General features: G+C 44.1%; 2 protein-coding genes across 2 annotated transcripts in view; both read right to left on the minus strand.

The window, feature by feature from the left end:
* tmem201 (transmembrane protein 201) overlaps nucleotides 1–3676 on the minus strand; it is a 29782-nt gene extending 26106 nt beyond the window's left edge. Inside the window, exon 1 of the mRNA XM_029664595.2 lies at nucleotides 3437–3676. Coding sequence (XP_029520455.1) covers nucleotides 3437–3546 — 110 coding nt within the window. The 5' untranslated portion in view covers nucleotides 3547–3676. The remainder of the gene's footprint in view (nucleotides 1–3436) is intronic.
* Nucleotides 3677–14048: 10372 nt separating this feature from the next.
* LOC115132210 (properdin-like) lies at nucleotides 14049–22887 on the minus strand. The gene is made up of 10 exons (XM_029664597.2): nucleotides 22767–22887; nucleotides 17300–17444; nucleotides 17000–17181; nucleotides 16731–16901; nucleotides 16408–16602; nucleotides 16089–16262; nucleotides 15587–15775; nucleotides 14740–14851; nucleotides 14376–14502; nucleotides 14049–14290 (listed from the first exon to the last, which is right to left on the minus strand). Exons 1-9 carry the CDS (start codon nucleotides 22819–22821, stop codon nucleotides 14376–14378), a joined length of 1350 nt encoding a protein of 449 aa, XP_029520457.1. The 5' UTR covers nucleotides 22822–22887; the 3' UTR covers nucleotides 14049–14290.
* Nucleotides 22888–24220: the final 1333 nt, after the last annotated feature.

Genomic DNA, 24220 nt, shown 5'->3' on the forward strand with positions numbered 1-24220 from the left:
GCCGGGCGAGGTGTGCATTAACCAAGGTAGCCCGGTGCACGGTGTTTCCTCCGACACATTGGTGCGGCTTGCTTCCGGGTTGGAGGCGTGCTGTGTTAAAGAAGCAGTGCGGCTTGGTTGGGTTGTGTTTCGGAGGACGCATGGTTTTCGACCTTAGTCTCTCCCGAGCCCGTACGGGAGTTGTAGCGATGAGACAAGATAGTAATTACTAACAATTGGATACCACGAAATTGGGGAGAAAAGGGGGTCAAATTAAAATAAATGTTTTTTTTTAAATAAATAACTTGAGAGCGAGTTGTCAAAAACGCTGTCTGTTTCGCTACCAGACAGTTGGACTACTTGATCTACAGAGTGCTACCTTACTGTAACGGCTCATTTCATTACGGCAGAGTGGGAGATAAAAAGCCATGTCCTTCAAACACGTCCCCTTGAGTGTAGTCACACCAGTGTAAACTTGGAGGAAGAGCTAAGGGAAGTAGTTGCAGTGTGGAAGTTGGAGAGGGATAATTTAACCTGACAACGCTAGAAATATTGTAAATGCAGTTGCACTAGCTGGATTGGGGCCACAGATAGGATGCTTTGCTCACGTAATTAATCTAGTATCTCAAAAAGAAATGTCAGTGAATCCAATCTCTCGCCTCCTAGCAAAGATCAGGAAGGTGGTATATCCTTCTTTTATAAAAGCACAACTGCTGAACATGTTTTCAAGACAAAACAGGAGATGCTGGAGCTGCCAAACCACAAACTAATCCAAGATGTCCCTACTAGATGGAATTCAAGCCATGACATGGCTGAGAGAAACCTTGAGCAGAAAGTTGCGGTGTATTCTACACTGACTGATCAAGCTGTGAGGAAGAATGTCAACAATAGTGACTGTCTGAAAATGACATAATTTATTTATTTATTTCACCTTTATTTAACCAGGTAAGCAAGTTGAGAACAAGTTCTCATTTACAATTGCGACCTGGCCAAGATAAAGCAAAGCAGTTCGACACATACAACGACACAGAGTTACACATGGAGTAAAACAAACATACAGTCAATAATACAGTAAAAAAAAACAACAAAAAAAAACAAGTCTATATACAATGTGAGCAAATTAGGTGAGAAGGGAGGTAAAGGCAAAAAAGGCCATGGTGGCAAAGTAAATACAATATAGCAAGTAAAACACTGGAATGGTAGTATTGCAATGGAAGAATGTGCAAAGTAGAAATAAAAATAATGGGGTGCAAAGGAGCAAAATAAATAAATAAATTAAATACAGTTGGGAAAGAGGTAGTTGTTTGGGCTAAATTATAGGTGGGCTATGTACAGGTGCAGTAATCTGTAAGATGCTCTGACAGTTGGTGCTTAAAGCTAGTGAGGGAGATAAGTGTTTCCAATTTAAGAGATTTTTGTAGTTCGTTCCAGTCATTGGCAGCAGAGAACTGGAAGGAGAGGCGGCCAAAGAAAGAATTGGTTTTGGGGGTGACTAGAGAGATATACCTGCTGGAGCGTGTGCTACAGGTGGGAGATGCTATGGTGACCAGCGAGCTGAGATAAGGGGGACTTTACCTAGCAGGGTCTTGTAGATGACATGGAGCCAGTGGGTTTGGCGACGAGTATGAAGCGAGGGCCAGCCAACGAGAGCGTACAGGTCGCAATGGTGGGTAGTATATGGGGCTTTGGTGACAAAACGGATAGCACTGTGATAGACTGCATCCAATTTGTTGAGTAGGGTATTGGAGGCTATTTTGTAAATGACATCGCCAAAGTCGAGGATTGGTAGGATGGTCAATTTTACAAGGGTATGTTTGGCAGCATGAGTGAAGGATGCTTTGTTGCGAAATAGGAAGCCAATTCTAGATTTAACTTTGGATTGGAGATGTTTGATATGGGTCTGGAAGGAGAGTTTACAGTCTAACCAGACACCTAAGTAAAGCTAAGACTAGAAGAGGAAGTTATCAAAGTGTGCAAACCTCTCAAAACAGTCACAACACTGATATGCAGAGCATTCAGTCAGTTTCCATGGTCCTGCCTATGAAAAACAATGATTCTGAAATCAATGGTGGCATCTGATGAAGATGAACCCGCAGTAAGGCATGTCAAGACTGCTATCAGAGTTAACCTGGAGCCTAGATATGCTGACCCTGATGTCCAAAACTTCTTACACAAGAGCACTGCTTTGGACCCCGGGTTCAAGTCCCTGCTGCACCAGGATGCTGCTGCTCGTCTGAGTCTACAATGAACTCACAGCAGAGATTGTGACCAATATACAACAGGTATTGTATTTATTTTGTTCATGTGAGGTTGCAAGTTCAAACCCCCGAGCTGACAAGGTACAAATCTGTTGTTCTGCCCCTGAACAGGCAGTTATCCCATTGTTCCTAGGCCGTCATTGAAAATAAGAATTTGTTCTTAACTGACTTGCCTGGTTAAATAAAGGTAAAAAAATAAAATTTGTGATCTAAAAATGATAAAGTTATAATTGCAATTGTCATAATAGTATCTGATATATTTCTAACAACAAATCATATTTTTAAAGCCAATTCAGAGATTGCAATTTTCATCTAATTTAATTCTGCAAGGTCAAGCCACAGATACCACAGGAGCCAACCCCTCTCCAGAGACGGCAGCTGATAGGGGTTCTCCTCCAGAAAAAAAGTCTACCATGGCTGAGCTTTTTGGGGATTGTTCCAGGAGGAGGGAACCAAGGTCATAGAGGAGATGACCTCATACCGGGAAGTGGACTGTATTGCACTGGATGCTGATCCACTTACATGGTGGAAGACCAAAGAGTTAATATACCCTCATGTTGCCATGTTAGGAAGGCGCTACCTGGCTGTGCCTGGGACCTCTGTCACTAGCGAGAAGGTATTCTCCACAGCGGCTGACATTGTCACAGCAAGCCGATCTGTGCTCAATGCAGATCATGTGGATACCCTAATCTTAAAAGAAAACTTGAAAATCTGTTGTTTTTTTCTTCTTCAAGTAACCAGTCTCAAGTGGTCCTATTTGGTTTAAGGCACTGCAATGTGACTTAATTTTGAAACCGTAACGTTACCGAACCGTTTCACCACTAGTAGATACCAATTGATTGTATTATTGACTAATTATATCAGACTAGGTTAAGGCTAGCGAACTACCGGGTGTGTTAAAATAAATTAAACGTGATACATTCGAGGCGGACATCCTGTAGCGTAATGTTACTACTAATCAAAGGCGCACGCGGGGGCCCACTCGCCATGGACAATGTTAGTTAGCTAGCAGCTATCTAGCTAGTTTATTACCAGTTGACAGGCGGTTTGCAGGAATATTATTATGTCATAGGATCTTATATTGATCGCTTTAGATGGCTGCAACTAATGTTAGTAGTGTATGATTACGTGTTAGTTGGCTCATTAGCTGCGTGAAATATGATAAGAAAACATGGCAGACTAGCTAGTTTACTGCATACCTTGTTGCAATTTTGTAAATCAGAGCTCCCCCAGCCATAAAGACCGTTGCTCCGGCTCCTCCGTACATGAATTGAGGATATTCCAAGATCAGCTGGTTGAACGCCTCCATTTATTCCCAGTGTTTGGCAGTTATCTAAAACAGAAGTGTATGGCAGCTAGTGTTTATATTTCCAGACATGTATCGAGCATGCACGAGGCAAACTCCGAATTGACCTCTTTCAGAGAAGAAAGAGGCCCCGCCTCCTCTTCGTCTTCTTCTTCTTTGGGGATTGGCTTGGAGGATCGCATCCAACGTTAAAGGTGCATAAGCCGCCACCTACTGTACTGGAGTGTGAGGCCAGTCACTGCCCATCTACATTAAATTCTCTTCATTAGTCCTGATCCTCTAAGAACGTGGAATAGATCTCTAGACACCACTTTCCTCCCTCCACTACGCCACCCAAACCGCAATCCCCTCTAGCCTCTCTAACCCTTTCACACAATCTCTCCCTATCTACATCATATATTTTAAATCAAATTAAAGCAGGAAGAACCAGTGACTGTTCCGGGATTCTTCCGGTGGCATTAAGGAGTACACCACATCAGTCACTGGCTTCATCAATAAGTTAATCAATGACGTTGTCCCCACAGTGACTGAAAAACAGCTTCTATCTCAAGGCCATCAGACTGTTAAACAGCCACCACTAACATTGAGTGGCTGCTGCCAACACACTGACTCAACTCCAGCCACTTTAATAATGGAAATTGATGTAAAAATATACCACTAGCCACTTTAAACAATGCTACTTAATATAATGTTTGCATACCCTACATTACTCATCTCATATTTATATGTATACACTCTACTCTATCATCTACTGCATCTTTATGTAATACATGTATCACTAGCCACTTTAAACTATGGCACTTTGTTTACATACCCTACATTACTCATCTCATATGTATATACTGTACTCTATACCATCTACTCCATCTTGCCTATGCCGTTCTGTACCATCACTCATTCATATATCTTTATGTACATATTCTTTATCCCTTTACACTTGTGTGTATAAGGTAGTAGTTTTGGAATTGTTAGGTTAGATTACTCGTTGGTTGTTACTGCATTGTCGGAACTAGAAGCACAAGCATTTCACTATACTCGCATTAACATCTGCTAACCATGTGTATGTGACAAATACATTTGATTTGATATTGTTATTGACCAAATACTTATTTTCCACCATAATTTGCAAATAAATTCATAAAAAATCCTACAATGTGATTTTCTGGATTTTTTTCTCATTTTGTCTGTCATAGTTGAAGTGTACCTATGATGAAAATGACAGGCCTCTCTCATCTTTTTAAGTGGGAGAACTTGCACAATTGGTGGCTGACTAAATACTTTTTTGCCCCACTGTACATAGACATGGAATCACTGGTCACTTTAATAATGGAACACTAGTCACTATTATAATGTTTACATACTGTTTTACTCATTTCATATGTATATACTGTATTTTAGTCAATGCCACTCTGACATTGCTTGTCCTAATATTTATATATTTTTTAATTCCATTCTTTTACTTTTAGATTTGTGTGCATTGTTGTGAACTGTTAGATACTATTGTACTGTTGGAGCAAGGAACACAAGCATTTCGCTTCACACAAGCATTTTGCTACACCCGCAATAACATGTGCTAAATATGTGAATGTGACCAATACAATTGGATTTGATTTTGTCTTAGTTGTCTGTGTGACTTGTCTGTCCACCGGAACCCTCCCAGGATCGGTAGACTGTTTATGTTTCGCTCTGGTGGACTTGCAGTTCTCCCCTGAGAGTGAGCTAGATAACGAGCTATGCAAAGTAGCTAGATTAATGAGAGGTGACCATTGCAGGACTAAGCACGGTTATAAACACAGTTTCCCTTAAGTCCTGCCAACCTCCACCCCCACTTATTTTTCAATAAATAATCTATAAATGTGCCGTGAGTTACAGCCGACCCACATGTATAAAGCAAGAAATAAGATATAAACGTGTGTGAGGTAGAATGCCCTGCCCCTTCACTGTCTGGCAGTTTACACTGTTGGCTTAATTATTTTTCCTCATGGAAAAGCTACAACCATTCATGTCTCCTCTCCTTCATTCAGATAGTGTATGAGACAAAGGCTGATACTGTAGGTCCTTAGTAATCTTAACTATTACACAGTATCGTGCAGTGTTTACTATAGACATAGTACAGTGCATTTGAAAAGTATTCAGACCCTTTGACTTTTTCCACTTTTTGTTACTTTACAGCCTTATTTTAAAATGGATAGTTTTGAGTGAATGTTTGAGGATCCTATCGAAGCGGTTGTCCCTGTTAAAGGGGTTGAGCCTGATCAGAGTCCACCGCAGAGAGATGGTGTGCACTGAAGCATCTCTGACGGGTTGAGGTGCCATGTTCAGAGGCAGCTGGCCGCTGGAGCCTCCCATGGAGTGGTCAACACAATAATGTGCTGGAGCTCAGGGTGGTTCACCTAGCTCTTCAACAGTTCCAGCCCTACCATTTCCCCTGATCACAGCTATGCTAGACCGGGTCATCTTGATTGGCCACCAGCTGCTCTTGATAGCTCTATGCTGGCCGAGACCACCATGGTTCAGCCTTCTGTTGTCTCTCCTCTCGGGCACTCCATGGTAGCTTCCCATAAGTCCCGACCTACTCTTCAGGCTGGGGGAACACTGTGGCATCCAGACCCGCACCGCCTCCAGCTTCGGGCTTGGCCTCTGAGAGATGTTATTGGACCAGTCTAGGCTTTCAGGACAATGGGGTGAACACGTTGTGGTTTCTTCCACCTATGCGTCATATCAATTGTGGTGGGGTATATTCTGAGCCATATGTGCAAATGGTTTTACGGTTTTCACAGACACTGCTCGATGCGGGCCGAGTGGCATCCACATTGAGAGCGTATTTAGCCGCTATCTCAGCATGCCATGACGAAGGCCAAGAGGGACCCATGGCTGGCTACACATTGCTCGCCAAATTTATGAAGTGAGTTCGACGTCTGTAACCAGCAATGGCCCGCTCGGTGCCAAACTGGAACGTTGACGTGGTGCTGTCAGCGATTGCTAAGCCGCCCTCGAGTTGATGACTTTGAAGCACCTATCCATGGCATTCCTGCTGGCTATTACCTCCACTAAGAGGGTGAACACCTTTTCAGTGAGTACTGCATGTTTTTCAGAATGGGTACAAATAAGAGTGTCACCCTCTTGTCTTAACCGTTCATTCTTATTTGACAGACGTGGACCGGCCCTTATATTTGTAGGTACTATCGAATCATTGTTGTCCCCCGCAAATAATGTCGGAACGGCTGTGCTGGAAGTTGCCTCCACTTCCCGGAGGGACATAGCAACTAGGACTGGCCTGAGCTCAGTCCTATGGGACTTTGCTCTATGTCTGACCCTTACCTAGTTCACTGATTAATCGGGTATTATGATACCATATTGGAGTGATCGAATATAGTGCTACATAACAAAGGTTACGTATGTAACCACAGTTTTGTGAGCTATTGGATCACTCCAATCCTCTTTGTCAGTTATCTACAGTGCCTCGAAAAGAACACGAGGTGGAAGTAGTGCCTGCTCGCGGAAAGATACGATATTGGAGTGATCCAATAGCTCACATAACTGTGGTTATATACGTGACCTTTGTTGTCTTGGGGATGTGGTTTAATGTGGGTGTTTCTTGGGTGTGTCTTTGCCATTCAATCACAACAAACAAGGCCAGTAGCAAATATTGCTTACAACTAACCCAAGCTAGACCAGAGCATGTAGTTTCCAATGGGAGCAAATTAATCATAGTGGGCAGAACAACTAAGGTGTCACACCCTGACCTGTTTCGTCTTTGTGATTGTCTCCACCCCCACTTATATAACAAGAGATAATATATAAACGTATTTATATCTGTGTTCTCTGTTTGTCTGTTGCCAGTTCGTTTTGTTCGTCAAGCCTACCAGTGTTTTTCCCCTTGTTCCTGTCTTTTCTAAAGTTCCTGTCTTCTAGTTTTGACCATTCTCCCTGCCCTGACCCTGAGACTGCCTGCCGTTCTGTACATTTTGGACTCTGACCTGGGTTTACTGACCTCTGCCTGCCCTGACCCTGAGACTGCGTGCCCTGACCCTGAGACTGCCTGCCGTTCTGTACCTTTTTGACTCTGACCTGGGTTACTGACCTCTGCCTGCCCTTGACCTGTTGCCCCCTGTTCTAGTAATAAACCTTTGTTACTGTCTGCATCATTTTTTCGACACTGTCTGCATCAGGGTAGAGTCAAGCACTAGCTATTGGTGCATATTGGTGCATTTATTTGCTTATTGATTTATTTGATATATTTTTGTTTTTTAACCTTTATTTAACTAGGCAAGTCAGTTAAGAATAAATTCTTATTTACAATGACGGCCTACCAAAAGGCAAAAGGACTCCTGCGGGGACGGGGGCTGGGTAAAAAAAAAAAAGTAGGACAAAACACTCATCACGACAAGAGAGACACAACACTACACGGAGACCTCTTCCCGTTCGGGAACGCCTACTCTGTGAAGCGCGCTTGTAAACAATGCATCTTTTAAAATCATTGGCAAAGGGTAAAGTCTACAAAACGCAGCCCACTCTGTTATAGATTTTAGTTTTGGAAACAGAAAACTGTATGGAGATCAAATATTTCATAGTTGAGAAAATTAGCCGAATGTCGGCCAAAATCGATCTCGCTCCATCTTCTCCCACTGCCGGCCACTGGGCTTTGTCTCATCACCATACTTGATATTGTAATGACCTGACTAGATCATAAAGGAACAATTGTCCAGACTGAGGCTTGAGTTTACGAATTGACGGTTTATTAACCCAACTTTACACAGGCTACTGTTTGGCCGTAGCCCACGCCAAATAAATGAAAGACCCCACAAACCAACCTTGAGCTTCTCTTGTGAAGGCCAGACGTAAGAGAGAGAACAATGGCTAAACCTGGTCTTAACTTCCAATGCTCCATCCCCCTGCCCAACCCCCCTCCACGCCACTCCGCCAACCGCCAGGATGTCCGGCATCAGAACATTCCAGGCATTCTCGTGATTGGCAGATAGCAGGTTGATTGGCATGTCGGACCCCGCGAACACTGGTAAGTACAACACAACCCACTAATAGCCTAACACATAACACACAGCTGTCTGTGCGGGCCGCTACACAACCCCCCCACCACAAAGTCCCTCGGCCCCGAGGGAACAAACAAAGTCTCTGAAGCGACCCGGAGGTCTCCTTTGCCTGCGTGGCCGTGATGGTCGCAGAGTGTCCAGATGTGAAACAGGGGGCTCCATCCGTGGCAGAGGGCTGCCCCTCTGGGACCCAGGAGATGAAGGAAGGGATATGGGGGACAAGGAAGCGGGAATGGGGAATACAGTCCGTGGCTCCGGGGAACCACGCGGTGACACAGGGGGGAGTTTGGGGAGAAGAAGCCCCTCTGTATGAGGCTGTATGTGGCTAACCTGTCCCGGTGCAGTGCCACCTTTCTCCCCCTGGGAGGAAGCTACACCCGGTAAACAACCTCCCCTACCCTCTCCAGGATGCTGCAGGGTCCCACCCAGTGACTGTCCAACTTGGGGCATCTGCCTTTTTTTCTTAGGGGGCTGTAGACCCAGACCAGCTCCCCAGCCACAAAGTGCCTTCCCCGGGTGTGAACGTCGTAGTTCCTTTTCTGCCTCACACCTGCATTCACCAGCTGCTCTTTGGCGAAGGTGAGGGCTGTCCGGGTATACTTCGGCCCAGGGGGAACATGAGGGCTATCCAGCGAATCTCTCTCCCCAGCATGAGGGCAGGCGTGCAGGAGGTGGAGTCTTGGACAGCGGAGCGGCATGCCATGAGGACCATAGGCAGGTGCTTGTCCCAGTCACGCTGGTGTTTGGCAGAGACGATGGCCAGCTACTGTCCAAGCGTTTTGTTGAAGCGCTCCACAAGGCCATCACTTTGAGGATGGAGAGGAGTAGTACGGGTCTTGTGCATACCCAGCCTCTCACACATGGTGGCGAACACACAGGACTCAAAGTTTCTGCCTTGGTCGCTATGGATGGACTCTGCAGCTCCAAACCTGCTGAACATCCCCGCTATCAGGGCATCGACAATGGTCTCTGCCTCCTGGTCAGGCAGAGCATAGGCCTCAGGCCATTTTGTGAAATAGTCCATGGCCGTGAGCACCCAGTGTTTCCACTGTCTGTGGTGGGGAACGGCCCAACTACATCCCACCCTCTCCATGGGAGCCCCCAATGGGAACTGTTGGAGCTGAGCATGAGAGCGGCCTGGGGGGCCCTTTCTCGCTGTGCAGTGGTCACAGCGGCGGCAAAAGTCCTCCACATCCCTCTTGAGCTGCCCCCAGTAAAAGCCCTGACGGAGGCGGCGGAGTGTTTTCGTGACCCCAAAGTGTCCAGTCCCCCCCCATGAGTACTCTGGAGCACAGCCTCCTGCAGTGCTTTTGGGACCACCACCTGCCACCTCTCCTCTCCCGTAGCTGACTCTTTCCATGCCCGCTGTAGCACGCCATCAGCCAGCTGCAGTCTCTCAAACTTTGACCACAACACTTTGGTCGCGAGTGAGAGCGCTGTCACCTCATGGTGTTCTCACCTGCGCCTCTACCCACTGTAGCACTGGCTGTAGGTCTGTGTCCCGTCCCTGCTGCTGCCCCCATTCAGCCACGTCGACAGTCTGCAGCTCACAGCAGACAGCAGACACGCCTCAGCACACAGCTCTCTCTCCCGTCCCTCTCACCGCTCACAGTGGCGGCAGCCGTCTGCAGTACAGGGCCGATGGGACATGGCGTCGGCGTTGGAGTGGCGTGCCCCTGCCCTGTGCACAACTGTGAAGTCATACTGCTGAAGCTCCTCCAACCAGCGAGCCACCTGCCCCTCTGGCTCTCTGAAAGACATGAGCCACTGGAGAGCAGAGTGGTCAGTCCTTACAGTAAAGGGCAGGCCACCCAGGTAGTACTTGAAGTGTTTGACGGAAGCAACAACAGCCAAGAGCTCCCGCCGGGTGACACAGTAACGGTGCTCATGTTTGTCAAATGTTTTGCTGAAGTACGCCCCCACTCTCTCCCCACCTGGGCCAGCATCCCACCCATGCCCACATTGCTCGAGTCTGTGTCCAGGATAAAGGGCAAGGTGAGGTCAGGGGGGCGAGCACGGGGGCCTCGATCAGTTTGAGGGTGTTGAAGGCCTCGTCACACTCCACGGTCCAAGTGAAGGCCTTGTCCTTCGGCAGCAGGCGGTTCATGGGAGAAGCAACGCTTGAGAAGCCCCGTACAAACCTCCTGTAGTACGAGGCCAGGCCCAGGAAGCTCTTCAGCTGACGCTGGTTTGTTGGGGGTGGGCCAGTCTCGGACAGCCCCCACCTTGTCCTCCATAGTGCTGATACCCTCCTTCCCCACTCTCTGGCCCAAGAAGGACACCTCTCTCCTCATGAAGTGGCACTTCTCGGGGTGGAGCTTCAGACCTGCGGCAGCCACCCGCTCCAGCACACGCTGAAGCGCCACCAGGGCTGACTGGAAGGGGCTGCCATGGGCCAGGATGTCATCGAGGTATACCAGACACTGCTGTCGGAGGATGCCATCCAGCACGCTGTCCATCAAACGCTCATAAGTAGCTGGAGCGTTGCACAGGCCGAAGCACAGGACCTTGAACTGCCAGTGTCCTCTGATAGTGGAGAACGCAGGTTTGGCTCTGGCCTCTGGGGAGAGGGGCACCTGCCAATAGCCACCTAGGAGGTCTAGTGAAGAGAACCAGGCGGACCCCCTAACCAGGTCCAGCGACTCATCGATACGTGGTATGGGGTATGAGTCCTTCCTGGTTACCCCATTCAGCCGCCTGTAGTCCGCACAGAACCTCAGCTTGCCCCCCTTCTTAGGAACCATGACGACTGGCACCACCCAGGGGCTGTCTGAGGGATCAATGAAGTCTGCCCGCTGCATCTCCAACACAGCCCTGTCTGCCGCCTCCTGGCGTGCCAGCGGGATACGGCGGGGACGCATCTTGATGGGTCGAGCATCACGTGTGTCGATTTCATGCTGCACCAGATGAGTCTGACCCACCTCTTCCTCACTCAGCGCAAAGCTGTCTCTGAATTCAAACAGCAACTGCCACAACCGTTCCTGCTGCTCGGGGTCAAGACCAACACAGTTCCTCCCCCATATCTCCCTCACTGCAGACAGTGTTCTCTCCTCTCCCATCTGGCGTAGCTGGGCTGGGGGGGCGCGGCCCGGACTCACAGAGAAATGTGTCGTGGAGGTAGCTGGGGAATGTAACACACAGCCGTAGGTGACAGGGGGGCTGGGGAAAAGTCACACACAGATGTGGGGGAGGGGGGCCAGCCATGAGTCTCTGCTGCTTTAACTGTTGGAGTAAAGGGTTTCTCTCCTTAGGAGAGAGCGCCTGTATGAACTGGTCCAGTGCTAGCTCGCTCTGCACGGAGGGGGCATGTGAGCATATGCCCGCCGAGACAGGCTCTCAATGTCATTAGCTAGCACCCGTAGAGGCTCTCCAGGCTGCTTGCGTCTATTACTCAGTTCGGAGCGCAGCAGCCCGGGCTGTACACACTGTCCATAGCGCCTCCTCAGTGCTCCCACTAAAGCACCATAATGATATCTGTCCTCGGGGCTAATCAATATCAAACAGACCAGAGCATCATCCGTGAGGCATAAAGCCAACTGCAGTGCCCTTTCTTCATTCGACCACCCCCTAAAATGAGCTAACAGTTCAAACGGAGCATGAAAAGCTTCCCAATCTGCCTTACCGGAATACTTCGGGGTCTTAACAGATACGGACGCAGCCGGGAACTGGGCGCCGCCATGTTTGTTTACATCCTGAGCCCCAGATTCCTCGTCCCGCCGCGTCGACGTCACCCCATCGTTCCGCCCACCAGAATCCGCGCGAAGCACAGTCGACAAAGGACTCATGCCCGCTATAGCCGCCATCACTTTAACGTCCTCCCTCAAGCGGACATTGAGGCTCCGACGCCCTGGCGATCTCCTCAGCCAGATCCTCCGACGTCCATGCACACGCACCTCATTGGCCATAATCGTCCCCTACCTCCACGTTCGGATTCCCTCGAAGCATTTTCAACCCCGGTTCTCACCTACTGTAGCTAGCCACAGAAGTCAGCTACCTAGCTGGCTAACTTTTAACAACGTTTTTACTTTCCGCGCTCATAAACCCAGGGTCGTTACAGTATATTTGGTAGTGAGTGGAAACGCCAACCGGATGATTCACATTCATACATCCAGTAAAATATATCTGGCTCATTGTTCTATCTACGCCAGTAGTGAGTACAGTGAGATAAGCAAAGTTAACTTTGCTAGGAGAGGACTTATCTGACTTGCCATCTCTCAAGATGCTGAGCTAATTCAGTTCTACAGTATGTGTAGGCTTAAGTCTGCGCCGACCTTGTGTTTAGCCAAGCTGACAGCAGCTAGCTAGCATAGCTTTCTGATAACTGCAGTTGGCAGTCCTATCTACTGTAACTGATATTTCTCTGTCAAATCAATTATGGCAAGAGCCAGTGTCAGGAATGTTTTTTATGACACTACAACACCTTGCTACAAAAGTAGCGTGCAATTTAGCTTCAACGTTTCATTGCGTCATGTAAATTGCGGCAGGTAGCCTAGTGGTTACACCATTAGGCCAGCATCAAACCCTCAAACTGACAAGGTAAAAATCTGTCGTTCTGCCCCTGAACAAGGAAGTTAACCCACTGTTCTTAGGCCGCCATTGTAAATGAGAATTTGTTATTAACTGACTTGCCTAGTTAAATATGTTACCGTGGAAAGGGTATCAACCCACTGTTCCCAGACCGTCATTGAAAATAAGAATGTGTTCTTAACTGACTTGCCTGGTTAAATAAAGGTAAAATAAAAATAAAAACTGTGAGTTGAATTCCCAGTCTTGAGTCAGCTCAGCTGCCCTACAACACAATATTATATAACTACCTACTTTTGTCTCGTCTCTCCTTATGTGTGCTGTTAGATCTTTCCCGTGAGACAAGCCCAGAACTCGTACCACTCTGTAGATTACTGCCTAATGACCAATTCAAACCTTCCTCCAGGAGGAAGCTTTGCACTGGTAAGTAGCCTACAGAGTAATATGAGAAGAGGGCAATTGCTGAACTTATGTAGATACTCTAAACAAAGTGATAACTTTCCAGTGTAACAGTTCCATGTAGAATAAACCATACTTCACATAATAATGTGGAAGAAGTGTTCTGCTAATAAAGAATGTGCAATTTGATACTTTCCTGTATGGTGTCCCGTATAAGACAGGAGTTCCCAGACATGTTTGAAGAATACACAGGAATATATCAATAAAAACTACCAGAGGCATACACAGCACTTTCAACACATTATCATCCACACTGCACCAATCCATTTCCCTGCATTGCTCATCACACCAGTCTAACTACAGTAAATATTGCATAATGTTACATTTTGGTTTTGAGTAGAAATATTCATATAATTAGTCTAAAATGCCTAAAGTCAAACACTTCACCAAATTTGTATGCTTTAATTAAGTTTGCCATAATTGCTCCAGCTCATTAAAAAAATGTCTCAGACTAAAGTAATAAGCTGCAAGGAAGTGAACAATGTTTTTATTTCTTCAGGAAATTACACTATTATGAAAAGTGTAGTCATAATAAACTACTTTGTGTTACTGATGGTTCATGAATGCTGCACAGACACATGACCAAAGGCAGTGAAATCACATTGCTAGAAATTGACAATGTGTATTCCCCTCCAGACTTGTGGTTTGATGGTTGTTGAACATTGAGTTGTCTTAAGTCCTCCTCAAAGCAGTCAAAAGATTCGGGGAAAACTCTGAAATTTAGAGAAAGCATTAGCGCTAACCAAATTCCATTTGAAATTCATATTGTAACTGAAAGCAGTGTTAATAAGATATTACCTATGTGTCACATGGAGGAACATTCATGCAGGCCAGACTTTGTTTTGGGTCCTTCAACAGTGTACAGTTCGCAAATGGTGTCCCATCAAAGTAGGCTTTAACCTTAATATGAAACCCTACTGTCTCACTGGCAAGGAAACAAATATCAAATAAAAAGTTAGATTCACCTAATTTACACCTGACACAGCAAAACACAGCAGAGTGCATAGATTTCACACTGCACCGGATAATCCTGAATGTGCCACAGAGACCAAGCCATGCATAAATTGTATGTAGCCTATTTATTAAGAGGCATAGGAGCGGATACACACAAGCTACTTGGTTAATCAGGGAATAGTATATATTATACAGTCAGTCTCCTTACTCATATGCGGACAGATCAGGTATGCACTTTCGTTCTCTGGTCCTTTTGGCTCCTTCTCCACAGGGGGGATCACATTGACTCCACTCACTCCATTCACTCCACTTACCATCAACTAAACACAAGTGAAGCATTATGTGAGGAATATTACTTCTTAAGCTTACCATTTTCTTCCCAGTCTAAACAGTTCACACGTATATTATGAAAACATTTTGTGACGTTTTTGTTCATTTTGGTATTAGGCTGTATTTTATCTGGCTGTTCGAGCACACAATATATATTTTTAGGCTTGTTGGAGTTTGGTAGCTGAAGTTTACGCCCCTTCATCTGTGATTGGTCAACAGTAGGGATTATTTTATGAAGTGTTTGTCATTAAACAACAAATGATTCGTTTTCATACACATTTTCTCATTTGAGAAATACTGCCCCAAACATCTTAGTCAAATGTGCAATTGCGAGACTAAGACCTCCTCTGCAAAAACGTCAAAATTAATTACAGATTTATTGAGTTATCTATGATTCATTTGGACTCTTTTCAGGAAGTGTACTTGTTGGTTCAGGCGTCTCAAGTGGGACAAACAGTAATATTGCCACTTTTTTCTTGTTTTTCAAGCGAAGGTATTTTAAGGGAGTATGCGAACACAGACGATCACTTCACCTAGCCGAGTTCAGCAAGGAGCAAACCAAACCTATGCATGTGGATGCCTTTAGCCTACTGCATATGAAATGCATAATTTGTATAATCCAATTATCACTGCAAAAACATACAACACTTGGGCTGAATAAAATGTAATGAAAGAAAGCAAACAACACAGCTTAATAAATGGAAGCTAAAACTTGTTTAACTCACAGTGACATAAGTTAATGTCATAGCAGGCCCTGTAGTCTGTAATCTTTCCTTCACACGTCTCCCCATCAAAACCTGTGTGTTCACACCATCTTTGCCGTCTTTGCTGTCCACCAATTTTTCGACAACGAATTTTTCCTCTATTAGATTTACATTCTTCCCATCTCCCCCACTGCGACCACTGACCATCCACTGTTGGACAAAGAAATAACTATTATCCTCATGGGAAGTCTTTCAGTTGTTAGGAGGACAAGAAGGATACAATGTTTTCACTACAGAGTACCATATACAGTAATAGTATTTCTGTAAAAGTGTATAATATTATTCTAATTACAGTGACGAAATAAACGTCTAAACTGAACATCAGCTGTTAACAGCTATAATCCTTCTAAGAGAGGCAATTTTATCAAATGGCTATTCTGCTAAAAACAATATTTGCTCAAATGTAAATAATTGATGAAATGGGCAGAGGGAATGGGTTCTCTTCTGGCTGTCAATATTTTACCTGGGCAATGGTTTTTGGTATTGCAGATTTTTTGGTCTTTATTAGATCCAAAGCAGGACAGACCTCCATGTTTAGGGGCTGGGTTGTTACACTGTCTGAGAATTTCATGAATCCCCACCCCACAGGTAACGGAGCAGGAGCTGGGGGGGCCCCACAGCCCCCAGTTACCATTCACTGTTGAGGATAAAGAGGGAGGTTTGTTTCACATACAGTAGGAGTACATGTCATTGCTACATTCTGTGTATGTAAACAAGTAAAAACTTTAGGGTAGCAGTCAGAACCTCAGAGGAAAATAGGATTGCTTTGCAATGCCACTTACCAGGACAGAAAGGAAGCTCATCACAGGTCCTAGTGTTGCTCCCTAACCCAGGGCATTCGTCACCAGGGGGCACTGAGGACGGTGGTGGGTTGTTGCATGATCTGTTGCGCCGCTGTGTAGGTCTGGGTAAATTCTCCCCCCCACAAGTGCCTGAGCATGGCTGCCAGCCATCCCAGTTAGACCAACCACCATGAGCTACAGTCAAAAGAAGAGGAGAGCGGACTTACTCCAGTGGAAAGACATGCCAAACTTGTATCATGTATTGTGATGGTTACTGCACGTGAAGGAATAGTGTGTATTGTCTAAATCCTGATGGTCTTTACTTGGACAGATGAGATCAACCACGCAGGGTTCCTTTTCTTCACTTGGACCGTCACAGCTGCCTCCACATCTAGGTTGGGGTTCGGTGCATGTCCTCACTCTGTTTCTTACGCCCTTATTACAAGTCACTGAGCAGGGCTGCCACTGACCCCACTTACTCCATTGGCCTTGTTCTTAAAAATGTTAGGCAAGATCATCAAAAGAAGCCCAAAATACTTTGACTTCTGATATTTTTTTAATTTATGTTCCCTGTCTGTTAGAGGGTATGTACCTGGACAACAGCTTGAATCAATGCAGACTTTGGTCTCTAACGCGAGTTTCTGAATCTCTCTATGGGTAGTCGTCTGAGCACATTTTCCCTGTCCCTGGCATTCTCGTCGTCTCTGCGAAACTCCCTCCTTACAGGAGACAGAGCAGCGGCCCCAAGCAGTCCATTCAGACCATGAAGGTGGCCTACAGGTGTCAAAAAAACACAACAAATCACATCCTGCACTGGGACATTGGATGTTCAAATCTGAAACTCATTGACACCAACCTGGTCTCAGAGCATTTCGTATTACTCTGTACTCACCCACAAGACTTGCATTTTCTGTCTGCTCCAATGTATCCGTAGTGAGGGTTAAGACAACAGTCATCCATTGTCACTTCTCCCAGTAGCCAGAGATCATCACAATTTCCAGAATCAAAGCTGCTGTAACAGTTCACCTCCTGTGATACTGGAAACATATACAGTTGAAGTTGGAAGTTTACATACACCTCAGCCAAATACATTTAAACTCAGTTTTTCACAATTCCTGACATTTAATCCATGTAACAATTCCCCGTCTGAGGTCAGTTAGGATCACCACTTTATTTTAACAATGTGAAATGTCAGAATAATAGTAGAGAGAATTATTTATTTCAGCTTTTATTTCTTTCATCACATTCCCAGTGGGTCAGAGGTTTACATACACTCAATTAGTATTTGGTAGCATTGCCTTTAAATTGTTTAACTTTGGTCAAACGTTTTGGGTAGCCTTCCACAACCTTCCCACAATAAGTTGGGTGAATTTTGGCCCATTCCTCCTGACAGAGCTGGTGTAACTGAGTCAGGTTTGTAGGCCTCCTTGCTCACACACTTTTTCAGTTCTGCACACAAATCTTCTATAGGATTGAGGTCATAGCTTTGTGATGGCCATTCCAATACCTTGACTTGGTTGTCCTTTAGTCATTTTTCCACAACTTTGGAAGTATGCTTGGAATCATTGTCCATTTGGAAGACCCATTTGCGACCATGTTGCTTCAATATATCCACATAATTTTCCATCCTCATAATGCCATCTATTTTTTAAAGTGCACCAGTCCCTCGTGCAGCAAAGCACCGCCACAACATGATGCTGCCACCCCCTTGCTTCACGGTTGGGATGGTGTTCTTTGGCTTGCAAGCCTCCCCCTTTTTCCTCCAAACATAACGATGGTCATTATGGCCAAACAGTTCTATTTTTGTTTCATCAGACCAGAGGACATTTCTCCAAAAAGTACGATCTTTGTCCCCATGTGCAGTTGCAAACCGTAGTCTGGCGTTGTTATGGCGGTTTTGGAGCAGTGGCTTCTTCCTTGCTGAGCGGCCTTTCAGGTTATGTCGATATTGGACTCGTTTTACTGTGTATATTGATACTTGTGTACCTGTTTCCTCCAGCATCTAGACAAGGTCCTTTGCTGTTGTTCTGGGATTGATTTGCACTTTTTACACCAAAGTATGTTAATCTCTAGGAAACAGAACACATCTCTTCCTGAGCGGTATGACAGCTGCGTGGTCCCATGGTGTTTATGTTTGCGTACTATTGTTTGTACAGATGAACATGGTACATTCAGGCATTTGGAAAATGCTCCCGAGGATGAACCAGACTTGTGGAGGTCTACGATTTATTTTCTGAGGTCTTGGCTGATTTATTTTTATTTTCCCATGATGTCAAGCAAAGAGACACTGAGTTTGAAGGTAGACCTTGAAATATATCCACAGGTACACCTCCAATTGTCAATTAGCCCTTCAGAAGCTTTTAAAGCCATGACAACATTTTCTGGAATTTTCCAAGCTGTTTAAAGGCACTGTCAACTTAGTGTAGGTAAACTTCTGACCCACAGGAATTGTGATACAGTGAATTATAAGTGAAATAATCTGTCTGTAAACAATTGATGGAAAAATTACTTGTGTCACGCACAAAGTAGATGTCCTAACCGACTTGTCAAAACCATAGTTTGTTAACAAGACATTTGTGGTGTGGTTGAAAAACGAGTTTTAATGACTCCAACCTAAGTGTATAAACTTCTGACTTCAACTGTAGATCATTCATAGATTCTAATCAATGCTTCAATCATTTTTCTAGTATTTCACCATATTTATTTTTTACTGAACCTTTAGTTTGTCAGGGAGTCATACTGACACTAAGGTCTCTTTTTACAGATCAAATTAAACTTTATTTGCCACATGCGCTGAATTACAGAAAATACACACATCAAAATAAAAATACAAAATTCAAGCTGAGAGAAAAACGTGGTCATGAATAAGGTCAGTAATTTAATAACATTTTGAAGATTGTTCCTCAAATAAGGTATAAGAAAGGTAAACCAGATTTTTAGTTAACACAGCGACCAAAGGAATTTCCAGGGTTAGCCATCCCGTAAGTCTAATGTTTAGTAATGATGTTAGTTACAGTCAAGTTTTTGTAAAATGGCTTCATACATGAAAACATAGCGATTTATCAACCTATGTGACATCAAAGAGGGCGAAGCAAATTTCAGGTAGAGAATGCAGGGATGAGTACCGAAACTGTCGCCCTTAAATAAAGCCCCTCTGATAATCTAACGGCTTTAATAAAGTGGCAGCTGCATTTATACATATGATGTCGCCATAGTCTAGGACTGACAGGAATGTCAACTGAATAATCTGCCTTCTACTTCTACTATTTTGCAAAAGACATGACCTATTTCTATAGAATACATATTTACTCTCAGCTTCTTAAGTAACTCATCATTATGCATTTTAAAAGACAGATTTTCATCTATCCAGATGCCCAGATATTTGTAATCAGGGACACGATAAATATGGACACCATCCAAAGTACATATGTTTAAATTATTTGTATGAGCTCTAGACAACAACAGACTTAGTTTTAACTGTATTCAATATTCATTTCTGGTCCATAAAGTTTTTCTGTAATACATTGAAGGTAGACTGTAGTTCAGACCAGTGACGACCTGTCATTAAGGGCAGGTGGGGCAGAGCCCAACCTGTTTGAGCCCCACCTGTTTAGCTAAAAAATAAATGTATTTATTTCTCCCTGTGTTGCATGTTATTTTGGCATTTAGACAGTAGCTTGCGAAAGTATTCACCCAATTTGGCATTTTTCCTATTTTGTTGCCTTACAACCTGGAATTAAAATAGATTTTTGGGGGGTTTGTATCTTTTGATTTACACAACCTGACGGCCACTTTGAAGATGCAAAGGCCATTCCAAGACATGTAAATGTTTCCCCTTAAACCACTCAAGTGTTGCTTTAGCAGAATGCTTAGGGTCATTGTCCTTCTGGAAGGTGAACGTCCCAGTCTCAAATCTCTGGAAGACTGAAACATGTTTCCCTCAAGAATATCCCTGTATGTAGCACCATACATCATTCCTTATATTCTGACCAGTTTCCAAGTCCCTGCCGATGAAAAACATTCTCACAGCATGATGCTGCCATTCCCACAGCATGATCACTGTGGGGATGGTATTCTCGGGGTGATGAGAGGTGTTGGGTTTGCACCAGACATAGAGTTTTCCTTGATGGCCAAAAAGCTCCATTTTAGTCTCATCTGAGCAGAGTACCTTCTTCAATATGTTTGGGGAGTCTCCCACATGGCTTTTGGCAAACAACAAACGTGTTTGCTTATTGTTTTCTTTAAGTAATGGCTTTTTTCTGGCCACTCTTCTGTAAAGCCCAGCTGTGGAGTGTACAGCTTAAAGTGGTCCTATGGACATATACTCCAATCTCCGCTGTGGAGCTTTGCAGCTCCTTCAGGGTTATCATTGGTCACTTTGTTGCCTCTCTGATTAATGCCCTCCTTGCATGGTCCGTGAGTTTTGGTGTGCGGCCCTCTCTTGGCAGGTTTGTTGTGGTGCCATATTATTTCATGTTTTTAATAATGGATTTAATGGTGCTCCTTGGGATGATCAAAGTGTCTGATACTTTTTTATAACCCAACCCTGATCTGTACTTCTCCACAACTTTGTCCCTGACCTGTTTGGAGAGCTCCTTAGTCTTCATAGTGCCGCTTGCTTGGGGGTGCCCCTTGCTTAGTGGTGTGGCAGACTCTGGGGCCTTTCAGAACAGGTGTATATATACTGAGGTCATGTGACAGATCATGTGACACTTAGATTGCACACAGTGGACTTTATTTAATTAATTATGTGACTTCTAAAGGTAATTGGTTGCACCAGATCTTATTTAGGGGCTTCATAGCAAAGGGGGTGAATACATATGCACGCATGACTTTAAAGTTTTTTATTTGTTATAATTTTTTGAAACAAGTTATTTTTATTTCACTTCACCAATTTCAACTATTTTGTGTATGTCTGTTACATGAAATCCAAATAAAAACCCATTTAAATTACAGGTTGTAATGAAACAAAATAGGAAAAAGCCCAAGGGCGGTGAATACTTTTGCAATGCACTGTACTTGTTACATATCAGTTTGCAAACAATGTTAAAAGAAAATCATTGAGTTAGTAAAGCTGCATACAAACATTGTCTCTTTTTTGCTTTCTTGAGTAAGGTAGCTTCAAAAAACAGGTGTTTCAGCCTAGCTCAGTGCTTTCTGGGGTGGTGGGACAGCCAGCGGAAAAAAAGGAGCATAGTGGTTGGTAATGTTCTCTTGTTGCGCTATGAATGGCTCAGTGTTCTGTCACTCATGGGGACACTACGTCACCGCAACATTTACGGGGAGAGCTTGATAATTCAAGCCCCTTGGGTGGTGCCATAGATTTACATTAGAATTGCCCATCCAAGAAGGCTCAAGGTCATTGGTCACAGATAAAATTAGGTTTTATTTACCGTAGCTTTGATTGGACTGATCATGTCAACGTCATACTTTCAAAAATTTAGCTAGCAAGCTCGACAAGCAGTCATCATCATGAATCAAATTGACAATATACTGGAAAATCTTTTTCAATCCTTGTCATATGAAGAGAAAGAGAAATTATAGATTAAATGTATCGGTGCTCATCGGCCATTGGACATAAACATTACACAACAAGTTGGAAATCCCAAATTCAACAATGAGTGGTTTGGAAGGAATAATATACAGTTAACCACATCATTTATAACTAGGAATGCAGCAGAGATAGTGCTATGACCTGGTCTAAAATCCAACTGATTTACATTTAGTATACATTTCAAAGAAAACTATCTTCGCTGAGAATTAATCAAGGATTCACATATTTTAGCTAGGCAAGAAAGAAAAAAATTGGGCAATATTTAGGTCACAAGGGTCACCACCTATGTGAAGGGGTAGAACATGGGCCGGATTCCAAACCTTGTGGATAGTACCAGATATAATCGTCAGATTAAAAATATGGGTTAATGATTCATCAATCAGGGTGGCAGAGAACTGCAGCAAAAATGGATCAAGCACATCAGCCTCAGTGGATTCTTTTTTTTTACATCAATCTTAAGCAAGGCATCTAGCACATCACAGGTAGTAAATTGTTGAAATGAAAACAGAGATTCACTAGAAGTTGACGAGTTAACCGTCATGTTGGCTAGAGGCTAGCAGAAGGAAGAGCAGTCGATTGACTGACCGGGGTCAATTATACCACCGTTTCTCTCAAACAAAAAGCCTGCCGAGATAAAATGATTAAAAGCATCACTTATGCCATTCTTCTCAGGTATGATTCCAGAGCCAGAATTGAAAAGTAACGCGGTATCTAGCAGTAAAGTGAAGTGTTGTTCACAAATCAATATTTTTAAATATCACATTTATTCTAGTGTTACTTAAACAACAATAGTAAAGGCACTGACCTGATTCCCTTACTGTCATCAGCAACACTAATGAAGTCCACAACAACTGCACCATTTCTCTGTCTTTGTCTATGCCTAGTACTTCTTACTGTCTCTCTTTCCACTCTAGCAGGCTTATCTGGTTAATGTTTCACTTTATTGGGAAAAAAAAACAGGAAAGATGTGCATCCCATTCCCGTAAGGTTAATAAACTCCCCAGTAAGCACGGACCGACGGCGGTGTCTTTTGGACGTCTTTTTTTGGGTCCAGACCTCTTTTTCTTCTGGTCCGGACCGGCCTTGATTTCAACGTCCATGGATGTAGATTTTTGGTCCGGTCTGGATGGGCCTTGATTTGGCCCAAACATGTTTTGGTTCAGATTCGGTCAATCATAGATGTCTATGCTTCATAATTTTGGACAGTACAGCATACAGTACAGCAGAGTACAATACAGTAGAGTGCAGTACAGTAAAGTACAGTACAATGTACCATGTACCATACAGTACAATGTACCTTCCAAACTTGTGAAACAGTACGAGTCAAAAGTTCGGACACACCTACTCATTCCAGGGTTTGTCTTTATTTGTACTATTTTCTACATTGCAGAATAATAGTGAAGACATCAACATTATGAAATAACACATATGGAATCATGTACTAACCAAAAAAGTGTTAAACAAACCAAAATATATTTGATATGTTAGATTCTTCAACGGAGCCATCCTTTGCCGTGATGACAGCTTTGCACACTCTTGGCATTCTCTCAACCAGCTTCATGAGGTAATCACCTGAAATGCATTTCAATTAACAGGTGTGCCTTGTTAAAAGTTCATTTGTGGAGATTATTTCCTTCTTAATGCTTTTGAGCCCATCAGTTGTGTTGTGACAAGGTAGGAGTGGTATACAGAAGATAGCCCTATTTGTTAAAAGACCAAGTCCATATTATGGCAAGAACAGTTCAAATATGACAGTCCATCATTACATTAAGACATGAAGGTCAGTCAATCCGGAAAATTTCAAGAACTTTTAAAGTTTCTTCAAGTGCAGTCTCAAAAACCATCAAGCACTATGATAAAACTGGCTCTCATGAGGACTGCCAAAGGAAAGGAAGACCCAACGTTACCTCTGCCTCAGAGGATAAGTTCATTAGATTTAACTGCACCTTAGATTGCAGCCCAAATAAATGCTTCACAGAGTTCAAGTAACAGACACATCTCAACATCAACTGTTCAGGGGAGACTGCGTGAATCAGGCCTTCATGGTAAAATTGCTACAAAGAAACCACTACTAAAGGACACCAATAAGGAGAGACCTGTTGGGCCAAGAAACACGAGCAATGGACATTAGCCCGTAGAAATCTGTCCTTTGGTCTGATGAGTCCAAATTTGAGATTTTTGGTTCCAACCGCTGTGTCTTTGTGAGACGCAGAGTAGGTGAACAGATGATCTCCGCATGTGTGGTTCCCACCGTGAAGC

This window comes from Oncorhynchus nerka, linkage group LG7 (assembly GCF_034236695.1).
Source record: "Oncorhynchus nerka isolate Pitt River linkage group LG7, Oner_Uvic_2.0, whole genome shotgun sequence".
NCBI classification, from domain to species: Eukaryota; Metazoa; Chordata; class Actinopteri; order Salmoniformes; family Salmonidae; genus Oncorhynchus; species Oncorhynchus nerka.

Excerpts from the sequence above, each read along its gene's own strand:
- LOC115132210 (XM_029664597.2), bottom strand. The coding sequence starts at position 22,821 with ATGGTGCAGTTGTTGTGGACTTCATTAGTGTTGCTGATGACAGTAAGG. Across the intron at positions 17,445-22,766 it reads GATGACAGTAAGGGAATCAG|TATCACAGGAGGTGAACTGT; the intron begins GTCAGTGCCTTT and ends ATATGTTTCCAG. Across the intron at positions 14,852-15,586 it reads TGACATTAACTTATGTCACT|TTGATGGTAAGTGGAGTGAA; the intron begins GTGAGTTAAACA and ends ACTTGTGTTTAG.